Source organism: Alligator sinensis, unplaced genomic scaffold (genome assembly GCF_000455745.1).
Source record: "Alligator sinensis unplaced genomic scaffold, ASM45574v1 scaffold506_1, whole genome shotgun sequence".
In the NCBI taxonomy this organism is placed as follows: domain Eukaryota; kingdom Metazoa; phylum Chordata; order Crocodylia; family Alligatoridae; genus Alligator; species Alligator sinensis.
Genome location: NW_005842215.1, coordinates 360,836 through 376,236, shown reverse-complemented (window position 1 = coordinate 376,236; position 15,401 = coordinate 360,836). Strand labels below are relative to the sequence as shown.

General features: G+C 41.5%; 1 protein-coding gene and 1 long non-coding RNA gene across 6 annotated transcripts in view; one reads left to right on the top strand and one right to left on the bottom strand.

Annotated features, from left to right (window-relative positions):
• Positions 1 to 1,087: 1,087 nt before the first annotated feature.
• On the bottom strand, positions 1,088 to 6,131 carry LOC112550821. The gene is made up of 3 exons (XR_003094846.1): positions 5,993 to 6,131; positions 3,675 to 3,855; positions 1,088 to 2,576 (listed from the first exon to the last, which is right to left on the bottom strand). It is a non-coding gene; the product is annotated as an uncharacterized LOC112550821 (long non-coding RNA).
• KCNMB4 (potassium calcium-activated channel subfamily M regulatory beta subunit 4) overlaps positions 5,946 to 15,401 on the top strand; it is a 35,278-nt gene continuing 25,822 nt past the window's right edge. For all 5 annotated transcript variants that reach the window (XM_006026950.2, XM_025208009.1, XM_025208010.1 and 2 more), the window contains exon 1: positions 5,946 to 6,343. In XM_006026950.2, the coding sequence (XP_006027012.1) occupies positions 6,005 to 6,343 (339 nt within the window). In that variant the 5' untranslated portion in view covers positions 5,946 to 6,004. The remainder of the gene's footprint in view (positions 6,344 to 15,401) is intronic.

The window sequence follows — 15,401 nt, the reverse complement described above, 5'->3', positions numbered from 1 at the left end:
TTCCTGCTTAAGTTATTGAACAATCATGTTTTAACATTTGACAGACAAACTGGTGGTAAGCTAAATCATAGCCATCATTGACTTGTAGTTCTGCCATTTTTTGAGTGTGTTGCATCCCGTGTGGTCTCTCTCAACCAGTACAGTTCTGTGATTTGGGAGGGGGTTATTGCAATACACTAGCTCAATAATTTCAAGCAAAAAGAAAAAATTAGAAACTGGTAGTTATATACTAGCTCAGTGTGTACATAAGTTGCACTTCAAGAAGAGTAACTTAGAAACATTTTTCTTTTTGGTAATGATCAAGATTTTGCTGAAAGCAATTCTTTTTTTCTAATCACCGGTTCTCTTGTTCTCTTAATTCTCTTAAGCACAAAGCTAGAACCTAGTAGTGCTATCTGGTTGGTAACAACTTGACTATTTAAGCAAGGTATTCAATTTCCAAATAATATATTTTTTAAAGATATTTATTGAACTATACTGAGCACATTTTAAATTGACTTTATTATTCTCTCCATAAGGCTTAATTAAAAACTACTTCCACAACCAGAAATATTTACATTATCTGAAGGTAAATTAAAATTTGATTGGCAGCCAGTCTTGCAGAAGAATGTTTGTAAAATGAACAGTTGTGATGCTAACTATAAATTAGTTGGATAGAGCTTTAGATTCCAAATAACTGTTATAATTGCCCGAGTTTAAAATAGTCACACTTTTCAGATCTTACATCTGTTACATGGTTACTGGACATGAGTTTTAGATCTCTCTAAAAATTATAGAAGTATACATTAAGTTTGACTGTAGAGAACAGGATTAGGGGAATGGGAGGAGTGAGGTAAAGGGAGAAGTAGCTTTTTGTTTCCTTCCCTCTACAAAGTATCTTTTGTTTTCAGCACATTTACAAAGTTAAGCTGTCTAGGCATTGAGTTCATATTTAAATGAGTAGGTGAAATTAACGTACTTAATGACCTATTATATAATAACACTTTGAATTATTACGGTAGATTTCATAGACTCTTAGATGTTAGGGGCTAGAAGGGACTTCTCAAGCTCATCAGGTCCAGGTGTTTTTTGAAGGTATCTAGAGTAGGTGGGGAAAAAGCAACTTACTATTGGAATTAGATTCTAACTTTTCAGGTATGTGTATTAGATGTTTTTCTTGAATGTAATACATTTGAATAAATATTGGTAGTGGGGGAGAGGGAACGTTTTCTTTTTTAAGTACAGTACTCCAAATTAGATAAACCAAAATCTCTACAAAATGAACATGTTTGATAGTTGATACAACTGAGTCTACTTAATTGATACTGTATAGGTTATTCCTGCCAGTATTAACATGCTGCACTGCATTGAACATAAACATGCCATTTTTTGTTTGTGTAGAGATGTCAGAAAACAAATGTTGAAAAACCCATTGCTGTACGTGTTGAGAAATAGCCTGTGCTGCTCAGAGTAATTGCAAATCGCCAATAGCACACTTTATCGTTCATATGCCTATACATTGCTGTGGTCAAGAATTTAATGGAAAACATCATTTTCTGAGAGCACCTTTGCTGGTGTCTCTGAGGAAAATGGTTACTTGCTTTTGTTCCAGTTCACTTTTTTCCTTAATATTGTCATGAAATATTTTTCGCGTTTATAAAAGGAAACCAAATTGCTAATGCATTGCATTCCCAATAACCTTTTGGTTCACTAAACATACACCCACACCACTAAATGCAGTGTAATCAAATATTTCAAGAATTCATCCAATCCAGAATTTAAGATATTCTTTTACGGCCTCAGAAAAAAACCACTGTTAAGGAGTATTAATTTCATATTCATTTGTTTTATAAATGCACAATGTTAAGTTAGAACAAAACAAAAACATTAATAAACCTGTCCCTCACCTTAAGACACGCACAGCCCTTAACATATTATTACTTGCTTGTGCTTTTTTGCTCTTTTTCCCTTCCCACACTTCCCATTTTCTATGCACTTGTTTGGATGAAGACTGAGGCCTCTTCCTGTCCTGAATTTTCATGCCTATCCATCTATGACCTCTTATTTCTTGATGTCAAAGTCAGATTCTCTTGAGTGCCACCCATAATCTAGATCACTAAGAGCCCTATTGTGTGGTTTATACAAAATGTTGCATTGGCAGTTATAAGAAGAATAACGCAAGGTGCCTAAACACGCATCCTGATAAATACTACAGGAATCGTCACTCACTTGTCAGTAACATGCCTTATGGGAAACAATACAAAATAAAATGGGTTGCTTGGGATGGCTCATTCCAATTAGCTGTGTAAAGTGGTAGGTTGCTGGTGGTGGAAGGCTATTTATTGTAAATAAGGAACACTTGGCATTCTACAGACAAGTCTTTACATGAGAAGCAATCTGTCAGATTAATAGGAGAAACTTGTCTAAAAACAGGTGAGTGTTTTTCCTCTTTAACATACATGACCATTTCTTGTGTAGGTTGGAAATAGTTGGTTCATCCAAAGTTCACAAATTTGGTTATTTATGTTTTCTTTAATAGGATGCATGCTTGGATTAATATGTTCATTGAGCACTTTCTTTCAGCTCTCTTCCAAATGCTAATGGGGGAAAAATATGATTAGACACCTTAAAAGGATTAAAAACCTGCACAAAGTGAAACGTTTTGTAACTGGAGTACCTTGGTTTGTTGAACATATTAATTTATGAACAATGGACTATTGATGCATTTAAAATTGTACAAGTGCTATGCAAACTTGAACTTTCAACATTCGTTTAATTAGGAGTGAGTAGTTAGTGTAGGTGAGCATGTCCTTCTTGGAAGTCAGAAGGCCACTTTCTCTAGGATTGTATGTGTGCTCTGATCTGTCCATTAAAGGTGCAGAGCTGTACTCTGCAAATCCCATTTAGGATTAGGTCATTAGTGATGGGCATAACTAATCACTTCTGATGGGTCCAAATTAAATCTAGTAAAGGTTAGTTCTAAGGAGCTTTGAAAATGTTCGGAGGTTGGTAAGCATTTACTGCTATATTACATTATTTCAGCATCTCAAATGTGTGCCCAACTAGTCTAAAATATGTCTATAACTGTCCTTATAGGAGTTAACATTCTTTTTCTCTTAACAGGCAAGTTTAACCACTGTAATTGATTGACAATCTCATGCTTAAACATGGAGAACAATTAAAGATATGTTATTTCTTTTAATTCATTCCTCCCCATCCCAACATGAAGGGGACAATTAGAGGACAAACCAATGAATGTATGCAAGAGAATGCTGACACACATGGGGCAATGGTAACTGAAAAGGCACTGTATGAGCAGCATGCTGAGTCATCTTTATTTATTTTTACTAGAGGGTATCCCTACCAAAGGTGCTAACAGCAGAGTAATTGGAAGGGAGAGGTGCCAATAGTCAGCTGAAGATTAATCGAAACACAGGCTTTTTCTAAATCATATTTCAAATACTATGAAGACGTAGAAGTAGTAAGGCACATGTGCCATACTACTCGAGTAATTTCCCTGAAAACATTTGGTACCTGATACACAGCAGCTAACCTGTGGATAAAGAACGCATGCCAGTGCAATTGAGGATAATATTCAAGAACATTTACATTCATGTCACGCTATAGATTCTTAATAGCCTCCCATCCAAATATTGCTGCATATAGCATTTTGAAGAACTTATGGATCAACTTACTTTTAAAGGCTTGACATGGAGCATCCCAGCAATAAGGCAGCGGCTGAGAATGCATCACTTCTGATTACAGTGGCAGCCAGTCCATATTTATCTGCTTCTGTATCTTGTCCAGTATACTGAATAGGAACCTGCACTTCAGCATCTTAACTGGATGGTAATTGTTTTGTCTCTCCATAATGGTCTACAATAAAGAATGTGGAATCAGAATTTAATTGCTAATGGTGGTACTTAAGAGGTAGGAGGGAGCTGAACTTGTACTCTCATTTCTGTATGGGTAGTGCTTTCAAGTTTCAGGCTGTTACTGAATTGGTCAATAGATCTCTAAAAGAAAAGAAAATGTAAGTTCTTTGGTAAACGGATTGGATACTCCCTTGGGGGAAGGCAGTTGTGGGGACTATATCCCTAGCTTGCAGTTTCATGCAAACAGCTTTTGGTCTGTTACTTTCTCTGCTCTTCCATTCTCAATGAGTTGATAGTGAAGAATTGAAAGGCTAGATCGGTCAAAAACCCATACCCCAGGCTTCAGTTTTATAGGTGAGATATTACAGTAACTACACTAAGTCTCCTAGTCCAAGCCACCAAGAAAATGTATTGGGCAAGAAAATTGTAGTGTGCTAACTGAACTTTCCTCACAACTCAGAGATGTTTTCTTTGGGGTGGAAAGGCAACTGCTTTCAACTTGCCTCCAACCTGCTGCAATAACTGGCCTTATTCTTTATCCTGTTCAACAATCCCCAACATCCTGTTGCATCCCTGAGAAAATGGCATGCACTTCCGCATGTATAGTGATACTACGTAGTTTCATATCAGATGGCATTTTCTGAGAGCAACAACCAGAATAATTAAATCCAGGTACAGTAGAGGTAGTAATAAGGGGAAGGAGCTGTTTTCAGCAGCTAACTGTAACTGTCCTTTTGGCTGGTTTCTGCTCAGTTCAAGAGCCTTTTTGTTACCTGGTAGACAAGGTTCCTTGGGCGAATCTGATATCTTTTATTAGACCAACCCAAATAGCTGTAGCTTTCTACATCTACCCTTGCTTTCCAATACATACAACACTATACCCATCATCTCTTGCATTTAAAACTTCATGTGGGGTGGAAAGTGACTTGTGAAGTTTCAAGCAGAGCAACAAACAGCAGCTGTGGTGCTGGATAAGGAGTAGAGCACAAACCGGTGCCCTTTACAGTACTGCCTTTACCTAACCACATTTCTTTTAAAAGAAAAAATTCTGATCTGCCTTCCCCTGCCTTGTCCACTTTATTTAGCTGAACTGCTAGGTTTGACCACAGGGAGTATTATGTGCAAATGTTGAGATTTGTTCTGCCTCTGCTGCCTGGCTGTGGCTTTCCTTTCTACAGCCTTGCTAAGACCCCCCCCCTACTTCCCTCAGCACTGTAAAGACAGGCGTGCTGGACAGGCTGGGGTAGCGGAGCCCACAGGTATACAGCCACACGTGATCCTTTGTCAGTGAGCAGACACAGTTGCTCTAGCTTTTCCTAGTGTGGCACCTCCAGCCCCTGTCTTACTCTGGCAGTGATTTTTAACCGTTATTTCATCAGCAGACCCCTTTGGAAATTGAGGTGCAGCCCCCTTGGAAGTGTAATTTGGGTGCTCACCTACTTTTGATTGATCATGGACATCGTTCACAAACCCCGGGGGCGGGGCTGAGGACACAGGCTGAAAATCATGGCTCTGGGGTGCGGGGGCTGATCAGTGCACATGCCAGCTAGGCACATGCTTGGGGCCCTGAGTGAAGAAGGGGCCCAGCTGTGCTTATTTTACATAATTCTAATTATTGAGTGAAAAATGAGTGCTAGAAATACACAATCTGAAGTGGGTTTGTTTGCTTAGGGCTCACGAAAGGGGTGATCCAGCCTGGTTGGGGTGCTCTAGCCCCACAGGCAGCAAGAGTGGCTTTAAACCTTGGCTTCCTTTTGCTGCTCAGTCCCACTCTCCTGCCCTTTCTTGCCCAAACTTGCACTTTCTTCAGCTAAGCCCCGGGCTGAGCACCAAGCCGGGCCCTAGCAGATGTGCAGAGCGTTAAGCGGTTCGGGAGGAAGGATGCGAAGGATTAGGGCTGGCAGCTGCCGGGGCTGGGCTGAGCTTGGTGCTTAGACATGGGGGGTGGGGGGGAAGCAGATGTGTTTACGCCCTCCCCCAGGTCCCAGGCAAGGATCAGCAAGGACAGAGACGAGAGGAGAGGAGGGGCCCCGCACCCCCAAGCCCCGCCAGGGAGAGACACGTGCTCCCCCGCGCGGCGCCGGCCCTGCTCGGAGCCCCCGGGCCGGGCCGGGCCGGGCGCCCCCGCCGCCGCTTACCTGGCGGGCGGGATGGCCAAGCCGCGCGGGGCGCCGTACGAGTACACGGAGGCGGAGGACAAGAGCATCCGGCTCGGCTTGTTCCTCATCGTGTCGGGCGTCGTGGCGCTCTTCGTGCTGGGCTTCTGCTGGCTGAGCCCGGCGCTGCGCGAGCTGCAGGGGCAGACGGCGCGCTGCACTGTGCTGTCGGTGCAGCAGCCCGGCGAGCTCTTCGAGTGCACCTTCTCGTGCGGCGCCGCCTGCCGCGGCACCGCGCTCTACCCCTGCCTCCAGGTCTATGTCAGCCACTCCGCCTCGGCCGCCCGCGCCCTGCTGCACCACGACGAGCACCAGCTGCTCGCCAACCCCAAGGTGAGAGGCGCCCGAGGGCTCCCCTTCCCTTCCCTTTTCTTCCCCTGCCCGGCCCCGGGACCAAGACATCCCCCTCGCTCTGTGGAGCTTCCCTCACGCGGACCCCGGGGCTCCTCCCCGCCCCCCCGGGGTAGGGACCGGCTTTGGGGGGCTCCAGGGAGGGCAGGGACCTGCCTGCCCGCTCCTCTTGTGCAAGGAAAGGAGGCGAGGAGCAGCTCAGGCTTCAGCTCCAGCCCCTGGATTAAGGGAACCTGAAAAAGTCCTTCGTGAGTTTCCTCGCGGGGGGGTGAGCGTGCCAAGTGTCCAGGATTGCCCCGGGGAGGTCCCCAGGTATTGGATGTAAATCTCTGGGATTTGACTGCTGAGAGTCCAGTGCGAGGGCACGAGTTAAATTGTATGTTAAATGTTGAATCCGACTTGTTTTCTACAGTAGTCCAGTGAGTTTTTTGAAATGTGATAGTAATGTGCATTTGCCTTCCTGATGTGAAGTCTGCGCGCCATTGCCCGTCACTGATGTACACAAATGCATGGGCACACTCGCACTGTGGCGGGCACATTGGCGTCTCGGAAATCTCCCAGAATAGATTTAAACAGTTGGCAACCCTACTTGGGGTGGGGAGTGGGGGTTGCCTTTCCTTGCTGAGGGGGGAAGCTTTCATAGCATCTCTGTTGCCCGGTGGGGCTGGCTGTGCCCTCTTAACTCAGCTGGGAGCCTTGCAAATCCTAAGCAGCTTTTTTTGGACTGGCGCTTCATAATGCCAACAAAGACCTTTAAACATCAAGAGAAACAAGGAAACCTGAAAAAAAAAAAAATCCCATCCGCGAGCATGAGAACGGAACAGTTAGTTTTATTGCCTCTGTTGTTGGGCTGGTGTAGATGCCAGGTGCCAGGCTTTCCAGCGGTCCAGCTCCCTGAGGTGTGAGACTTCTCATTCCAGGTGAAGGGAGCACCGAGTGTAATGAAGGGCCGTGTCTGTATAGCCGGCTTGAACTGGGGACAAAATAGGGAGCAGGCGGCATTGGAAGAGTTGATGGAACTCAAGGTGGCGGAAATAAGTGGAGCCGGGGAATGAAGAGTTAATAAGAGGCAAAGCAAAGTGTGTCAAGGAGAGACCAAATGACCGAGGAGGTGAGGTGAGCCTTTCCTGGGGTGTCAGTCATGCTGTAGGGCTGGTGGTGCCCCCTTTTAAATTCATTGGGAGCCTCACAAAACCCAAGCAGCTTCTCTTTGGGGTGGCGTTTCACAGTGCTACCAAGGACATTTATACATCAACAGAAACAGTAATCCTGAAGGAAACCACCCTCTACCCCACCCCACCCCCAATCCCATCTGTGAGCATGAGAACAAAGCAGCTAGTTTCGTTGCCTCTTGCACTGGGCAGAGAGGTGAATTCTAGCCAGGCTTTCCGAGCTGTACTGGTCCAGCCCCTGGGGCATGAGACTGCTCATTCCAGGTGTAATGAAGGCTGTGTATGCATAGCCAGCTTGAACTGGGGGCAAAATAGGGAGCAAAGGGCACTGGAGAAGTTTTTGGGGCTCAAGGTGTGGGGAGCAGGGGGAGTTTGGGAAGGAAGAGTTAATAAGAGGCTAAGCGAAGTATGTCAAGGAGAGACTGAATGACACAGGGCTGTTAAGAAGTGGGGAAGGCACTTTTCCATTTAAGGAAAAAGTATATGTCACTGAACTGTTAACAAAGACTTTAGACTCCAGATCCTGTCATATCAACAAGAAATCCTGAAGAAAACAAAAATCACATCTGTGAGCATGAGAACAAAGCTAGTTTTATTGTTTCTTTTATGTTAGGGGTTTCTAATGCACAAAGCTGTGATGCTTTTGATAATGAACCTGTTTGCTCAAAGACTTACAAATGACAGTGACAGAATTTAAGCACAGCTTGGCTTCTTGAACAATAGCCATGGAATTAGATTATCTGGAGCCTAACCTGCCTCTACAGAAGCAGCCTATTTAGCATGTTCAGAGCTGTAACAGGTTTAAACATTCTGGAAATGCTTTTGACGGACTAAAGAGAAACTAACATTTTGCTTACAAAACCCGTTCGTTGTGATTATCTGACTCTTCTCACCAATAAGGCAGTTTCTGACAGCACTAGTGTAAAATGAGTAAGAAATAAGGCACAGGTGCTTGAAGAGATCCATAAGCATTATCACAGCCACATTACATGGCAGTATTCTGGGTGTTCTAGTTGCTAAGAATGGAGAATTGCTTAGCAAAAGTTACTGTTAAATTATGAAAACATGAGTAGAAGACAGATTTCTTCTGCAATTATGGCCTCTGATAGAAAAATTATCTAAAGCTGCAATTTTAATTTTTGAAGTGGATGCATACTATTAGTCAGCAAAAATGTGTGTTTTCTAATGCTTATTTTCAAATCAAGTGAATATGGTTAGTTGGGATAGGGGTAGAAGAGCTTTTAGAAGTTCTAAATGCTTTTTTTCCTGAATTCTTTCATCTTCCAAAGGGATTCCAAGGCTGTCAGTACAGCTGATGCTGGTCCAATAGGAAACTAATCAGCTACAGGGAAATTTAGTTAAAATATGGTTTGGTTTGTCTTTTTCATTTATTACTTAAACAGTGGCAGAATGTTTCTGACAAGCTTTGCTTATATATTCGTATAGACTTAAATTCTCAGGTCAAGTCTGAGGCAGTTATGCGTTTTAATCTTGGTTTATTATGCTGCATGACCAATTATTATTTATTGATTTTTTTTTTTTATTTTTTATTTATTTATTTTTTTGTACATCCCAAAGTGCAAGGTACTTTGCAGAACATTACTAACATTAGGCCCTTGCCTTAAAGAACTGAAGAGTCTTATTTAAGACAGTAGAAATGTATCTATAGGTTTTAATAGCATCCAGTGGACATGGTAACTTTTAAATACTCATTCTTCTGTGCTTGACTCCTAAATAGTGCAGCATCCCGAAATTTTAAATTGAAGCATAATGAATGAGGTATATTTGATTTAGCAGGTGATTCTTTCAGCAATCTAAATTGGTAAGATACTGTGTTTAGTTCAAAACAGGTAAGGAAGTTTGTCTGAATGGTGACTTTTATTTGAGCTGTAATTCATTAATTTATCTTTGCTTTTCTGTCTGTCTTCCTTTGTCTTTTAATGTGTGTTGCTCTTGGATGTATTGGTCAACTTCCCAGCACTTTGATTGGCTGGAAGAAAAGTTATTAACTATAATATCTTCACAAAAGAGGAAAAAATGTCTGAAAAATGTAAGTTATTTGGGTTTTTTTTTGCTGGAAGAATGGAAAGTTAATGTAGAAAAAAATATTGGGACTTCAGTTCAAGAAGTGTCAGTTGTAGGAACATGTTTGATCTGTTTGAACTACTTCAGTGAATCAAGAGCTGTGAGTTCTGATCTTTGATCTATTGGTGATTTGCTTTGTTTCTTTGGGAGGGCATGTACCTTCCTAGCCTCTCCTCATTTAATAAATGGGAACAACAATATTTGTAAGTACTTTCTTATTACCATGGGTCTGTTTCTGCATCTGTTGATGTTAGCGGTGAAGTTCCCACAGATTTTAGTGGAGCAGAATCAGACTATTTAGAAATATGTTAGCCCAAAACCTTCTTACAAACCCATTAAGCAGGGTTACAGCCCCGCTGGCTTTCCGCTGAGACACTTGTAAGTGTTGCTGCAGAGCAACTCTTAGTAGACAAGGAACAAAAAGATGCCCAGTGTGCACACAAGCTCTCTTGGTATTATTGTCAACGATGATGGGGGGGGCAGCAAAATTTAGGAGCAAAAGGATAACCCAGGAAAGGCCCTCACTTGTCCCATATTACAGAACACTGACTTTCCTTAAATGCCTAGAGATAACAGCATTTTCCAAACACTTTACTGGAGGTGCTTTCTCAATGTTGCCTGTTCAGTACCTGCCAAACAGGATGAAGCAATAAGCCATGCAGCAGGCAAAAGTTGTTTTCATATATTGCTGCAGCTGAGAACCGCCGAAATACTCAGATCAAAGCTACCCCTATAATGGCTACAGGATATTCTCTGTGAGGGATTCTTGTTTTCACATTCTTCACCTTTCACTCTTCCCACACTCTCCCACTCAATCAGAGCCAAGGTTTGCCCATTATCTCTTCTCTAAGGCCTTTGAAGATTGGGTGTGCTGAGGTGGATATATTTATGGCAGGGTTGATCTTTAATTATAGGAAAGGCACCCAGTACACTATTTGGACTGTATTTAGACACCTGAAAAAAAATGTCTATATATTGGCATGGCATTGTTCCATGTTTATATTGATATTATAATCAGTTTTCTACATCTTTAGCCTCCTTGATTCCCTACTGTAGCATATTGATTGTTGATTATAGATGTTACTGAATGAAACCAAGTAGAAAGGGTGTATTTGTTGATGTAAGTAAATTCTCTGGTAGTAATTTATTAAACTGAGTAGAAAAAGAACTCGAAAAGAATTGCACTTTACTTATTTTACTTTAAACACTCAGGTAAAAAAATTGAGTTCTTGTTGCCAAAACAGCTTCTTTTTAAAAGCAGTGAAATGCATACAATTGATAGGTCTCTGCAGATTTTTTTTTTTAAGTTTAATGCCTGTGCCTGAAGGCAGTAGTGTTCTCCTTTATATTTTTGTCATAAAGTCTGATACGCTTCAAAAAGCTTTTCCAAACATGCTGATAAAGGATAGCAATAATAACCGACTATAAATCTGGTTTAGTTTAATTACTTTGATTACTTATGAATGAATGAATGACTAGAAAGAATTTTGTTAACCTCTCATGTCTAATACATGGCTTTCAGTATTTTGTCTCCTTACATCAATGCAAATAGATAGTACCTTGCTCATCTGTGGATACTCTAATTGACCATACTAAGTCCTGAACAGTTTGTTTTTAATGATCTTAAAGTTTACATTCTGTATAAACTCTATTTTTCTATTCTCATCTTATTCATACACCAGAGTATCTATCTGTACTTTCTGATCAATCAGTAGTGTGAAAGTGAGTAATTTGAGTTTATTACAACTTCCTACACAACAATGCTAAATTGGTTGGCAGCTTATCTCTTCTTTCTGCTCCCCACAATGTTTTGGGCTATAAAAGTATTCTAATTTCTATTGTAGAATAATCTGATTTAGACTCTTAATTGCAGATATGTTTGGCCATGACCAAATATTCTGCTTCAAATTTATCATCTGAGAGAGTGTGATAGAAGTAAGGGTTGTACCACATAAGAGTAATCACACAGTTGCACAATCCTAGATAAATTTTGGTTCTTAAAAGATTAAACAGCTGGGTCACAATTAATCCAAGATATGAATGTAAACCACTGTATAGGATTACAGTGATCTAAACATTTGTTTCTGCCCATCTGATTTGTGGGTACATTATTTAAAGAACAAATTAATTAAAATAACTTGCTGTAACCTTTCTTTAGTTTGCTTTGATAGTAGTAATCTTTGTGTCAAAGTTTAACAGCTTGGGGCATTAGAGACCTTCCATTTAAAGTATGAGTGCAAAAAACATCCTGACCTGTTCCTTTTGTACTATTAATGTAATAAAGTAAGCAGAATGGATTAAGTATGGAGCTGGGTTCCAACATCAGTTTTGCTAATATCATTTCAGGCGGTGAATGTATTGCTAATACATACAATACATGGTGCCAAACTATGTTTAGTTGGGTAAATGTACAATGGACTATGTCAACTAGCTGGTGAAATAGTGACATCTGCCTCTTTACTCACTTGTTTAGAATATGTTTTTCTTTTGTGACTGCAGCTAAAGATGGTACAGAAATAACTTGCCTGATAGTTATTTTTGAAAAGATCTATGTGAATGAATTCTTGTATGTGTTGTTACAAATATACACAAGCTTTGACTAGATTCTTGAGAAGGTGGGAGTTCAATCAGCATGGCTGGAGAAAGGAGTCAGTAGTAGTGTTGGCCCGAATAGTTCATGGTTAGAACTGAACAAAAGAGACCAAGGGCTGCCCACTACTTTGCTCTGCCATGCTGCCGAATGTTCACAACTGAGACTGAGCCAGGTAATATTAGCCATAACTAGGGCTGACATGAGGAAGGTAGGAGGAAGGGAATGCTGCTCCACTATAATTTTAATGTGGGACTATACTGAAGTACACAGTTATCTAATACATGTACATCAGGGCAGTTCAGGTTCTAAGGGGCTGGGGTCTGCACTTCCATGGGCCACACCAGAGAAAGCCACAGGCCCCCTGCAACTGCATACCACCCCCATCACCACCATGGGCACCACTTCCACAGCTGCACTGTGGATTCACCCTCAGCTCTCCAAGCCATACAGCATTGTACTGCCCCACCCCATGAAGCAGGAGCAGGAAGTAGAAGGCGGGGGCTGGGGGCAGAGCCTGGAGACTCCAGCTGCTTTCACAGCCAGAGTGGAGGGAGTGGTGGCTGGGTAGGAGACCAGGGGCTGCAACTTAAACCCTCTTAGGCTGCATGCTCTCATTAGAGCTCCATTATACCTTACATTGCCCCCCACCCCTTTTACATTAAAAGAACATTCGGGTTGTAAATGTTAAGCACTCAAAAGTTAGGAAACCTCAGAATTAAAGTGGTCTCCGGAATTTTACCGTGGCTTGTTGTATGCGACTATTATGGCAATCTAAATACATGATCATACACTGTAAATTCTTATGCAATGTATACCTCATTTGGTGTATGGGATAGATTGTATCAAATTAGTTGTTTGATATTTCTTTTGATACTTCACATTCATTGTTTTCTCATATACATATATTCATTGTTTGCTGAATACAAAAGTATTAATCTCCTTTGTGATGCTTATCCCCATAATCACTGAACCTAAAAAGCATTAATGAATTTATCTTTGTAATATACTTGTGAGGTATTTTACAGATGGGGAACTGAGGCCATGAGATTAATGGAGACAGTTCTATGTTTTGACCTTAATTCAGGTACCTCAGCGATTGCACTGAAAGTGAGTGTCTAATAATTTGCATAGCGCTCTTTCTGTTAAAATAAACATTGCCAACTAACTGCCACCATACCTCTGCAAAAGGTCTGGATGTAGCTGTCTCTAGTGGGTTATGGAATAGAGAAGATCCCACACAACTTATTGATTTGTTTGATTCACTGGCTGGGGAAATTTTCAGCTAATTGCATGATTTCACAATGATTTCACACTTAATTTATGCAACACAATTTTATTTTAGGAAATACCACAAACATCAAAAACACGATAACTATATATATAAGGAACAATACTCTAAATGCACTTCTTTAAAACAATTACAACTAACTATATAATTTGAACCAGAAAAGTTATTACTATATTATACTTACAATCCTAGAATTCCGAGAAGCCCAACACCTAAATATGGTTTCATTCCTCAGTAGTACAATTTAATGGGCTGGCCTCAGCAGTACAGTTCAATGGGCTGGCCTCAGCAGTGATAGGAACAAGTCCCCTTCCTTCGGTCCCACTCGGGCGCTCTGCGGCTTCAGCGTGAACAGGGGTTCTTGTTCACGGAGAGGGTGGTTCAGGTGATCAGTCTGATCCGGCCTACGCTTGCGATTCTTCCTTCGTTGTTCTGCAAGTGAGGTTACCTCCAAATTGGGACTGTAGGTTACAGTTTTTATTGGGTGAGTTGCCGTCTTGGGCCCGTCCTACCCAAACTTGTCACTACTCCCAAATTTGGGCTTGGATCTTACTCAACAGGTTTTTTGCTAGGTGGTCAGTTTGTCTTCCGCAACGGAATTTGTCCGCTGACTATTTAGTTTATCTTAAATTTTGCTTTGGAAGATTTTCCATACCACTGTGGTGACCTTTCCTTTACAACCCCCTTTCAAAAGGCTCCTAGGGTTTTGATCTCTCGGAATATTTGCTTAAGGGTCGTTTTTCTTGTCCTTAGGTTAACTTGTTAAAGGTCTCTAGAGATAAGATCGAGGAGCCAAGACTTTAAGCACGTTCATTGTGAGGCCAGGTAAAACAAGCAACGAACCTAGATAAGAAGATGAACCTCACCCTTTTGTCTAAACTGGCTAATGGGCAACTATTACAAGCATTCAAACTATTACATTCAATATGACAGTAGCCTCCCAGTTTTTCATACTTCCAGGACAAACTCCATTCTGTCATAATCTTCCTTATCCCACACTGTGCCTAAATCCTAACATTGGGCAAGTCACTTTCCCTTCTGCCTGTCCTTTCTATTTAGAAAAGGCTGTTCCAGTGGTTAGGCTACTATCCAACAGGGGAGATCTAAGCAAAATTTGTTGCTCTGTGACAGGCTTCCTATCTGACCATGGGAAATTCACTTAGGCCATGTCAATATGGCAGGTTTTTTTGTGTGCAGCAGCAGCAGCAACCTCCAGCACACTGCTCTACTTTCCATGGGCAGCCTCCTAAAACAGCAGCAGAATAATCATCTGTTTGGGGCACTTCTGAGTTAATTAGCATTGTCATTCATTAATGTTAATTCTGGCACAGTAAGTGGCTACATTATGGCTCAGTAAATTTACTAAGTAGGCATGGCCTTGTTATGTCTGTGCTTCACTTTCCCACAGATAATAACTTATCTTATCTCACCTTTATCTCACAAAGAGAGTTTGAATATAAATCCATAGATATTTTGAGGAATTCAGACCTCAGACGCTGTGGGAATGGAAGCTCGTCAATGCATCAAGTATTAGGGAATTTGACAGAGTTCGTTTCTGGGATGTTAGCTGTAGTGGTGTTCTGTGCTTTTATGTATAGATCCACTTCATATTTAAGCAAATTGAGATAACTGCATGAGTCTGTGCAGAGTCAGTGGCAGAGATCAATCCTTTCCTTTCTCATGCACTTGTGACAAGATATTTAACAGAATTTGCAGATGTGTCGGAATCTAACATGGCCATGCTGTGAGCACTTATGCTATGGCCTCAAATCCTTGACCTCTGGGCTTTCAGCCACTTGCCCCAGTGTCCATGCCACTGGAGCAGGGTTAAAGAGTGGATTTACCCTGGTCACATCTACATGAGATGCTGCTGTCCAGCGGCAACAAGCTACTGCATAGTGG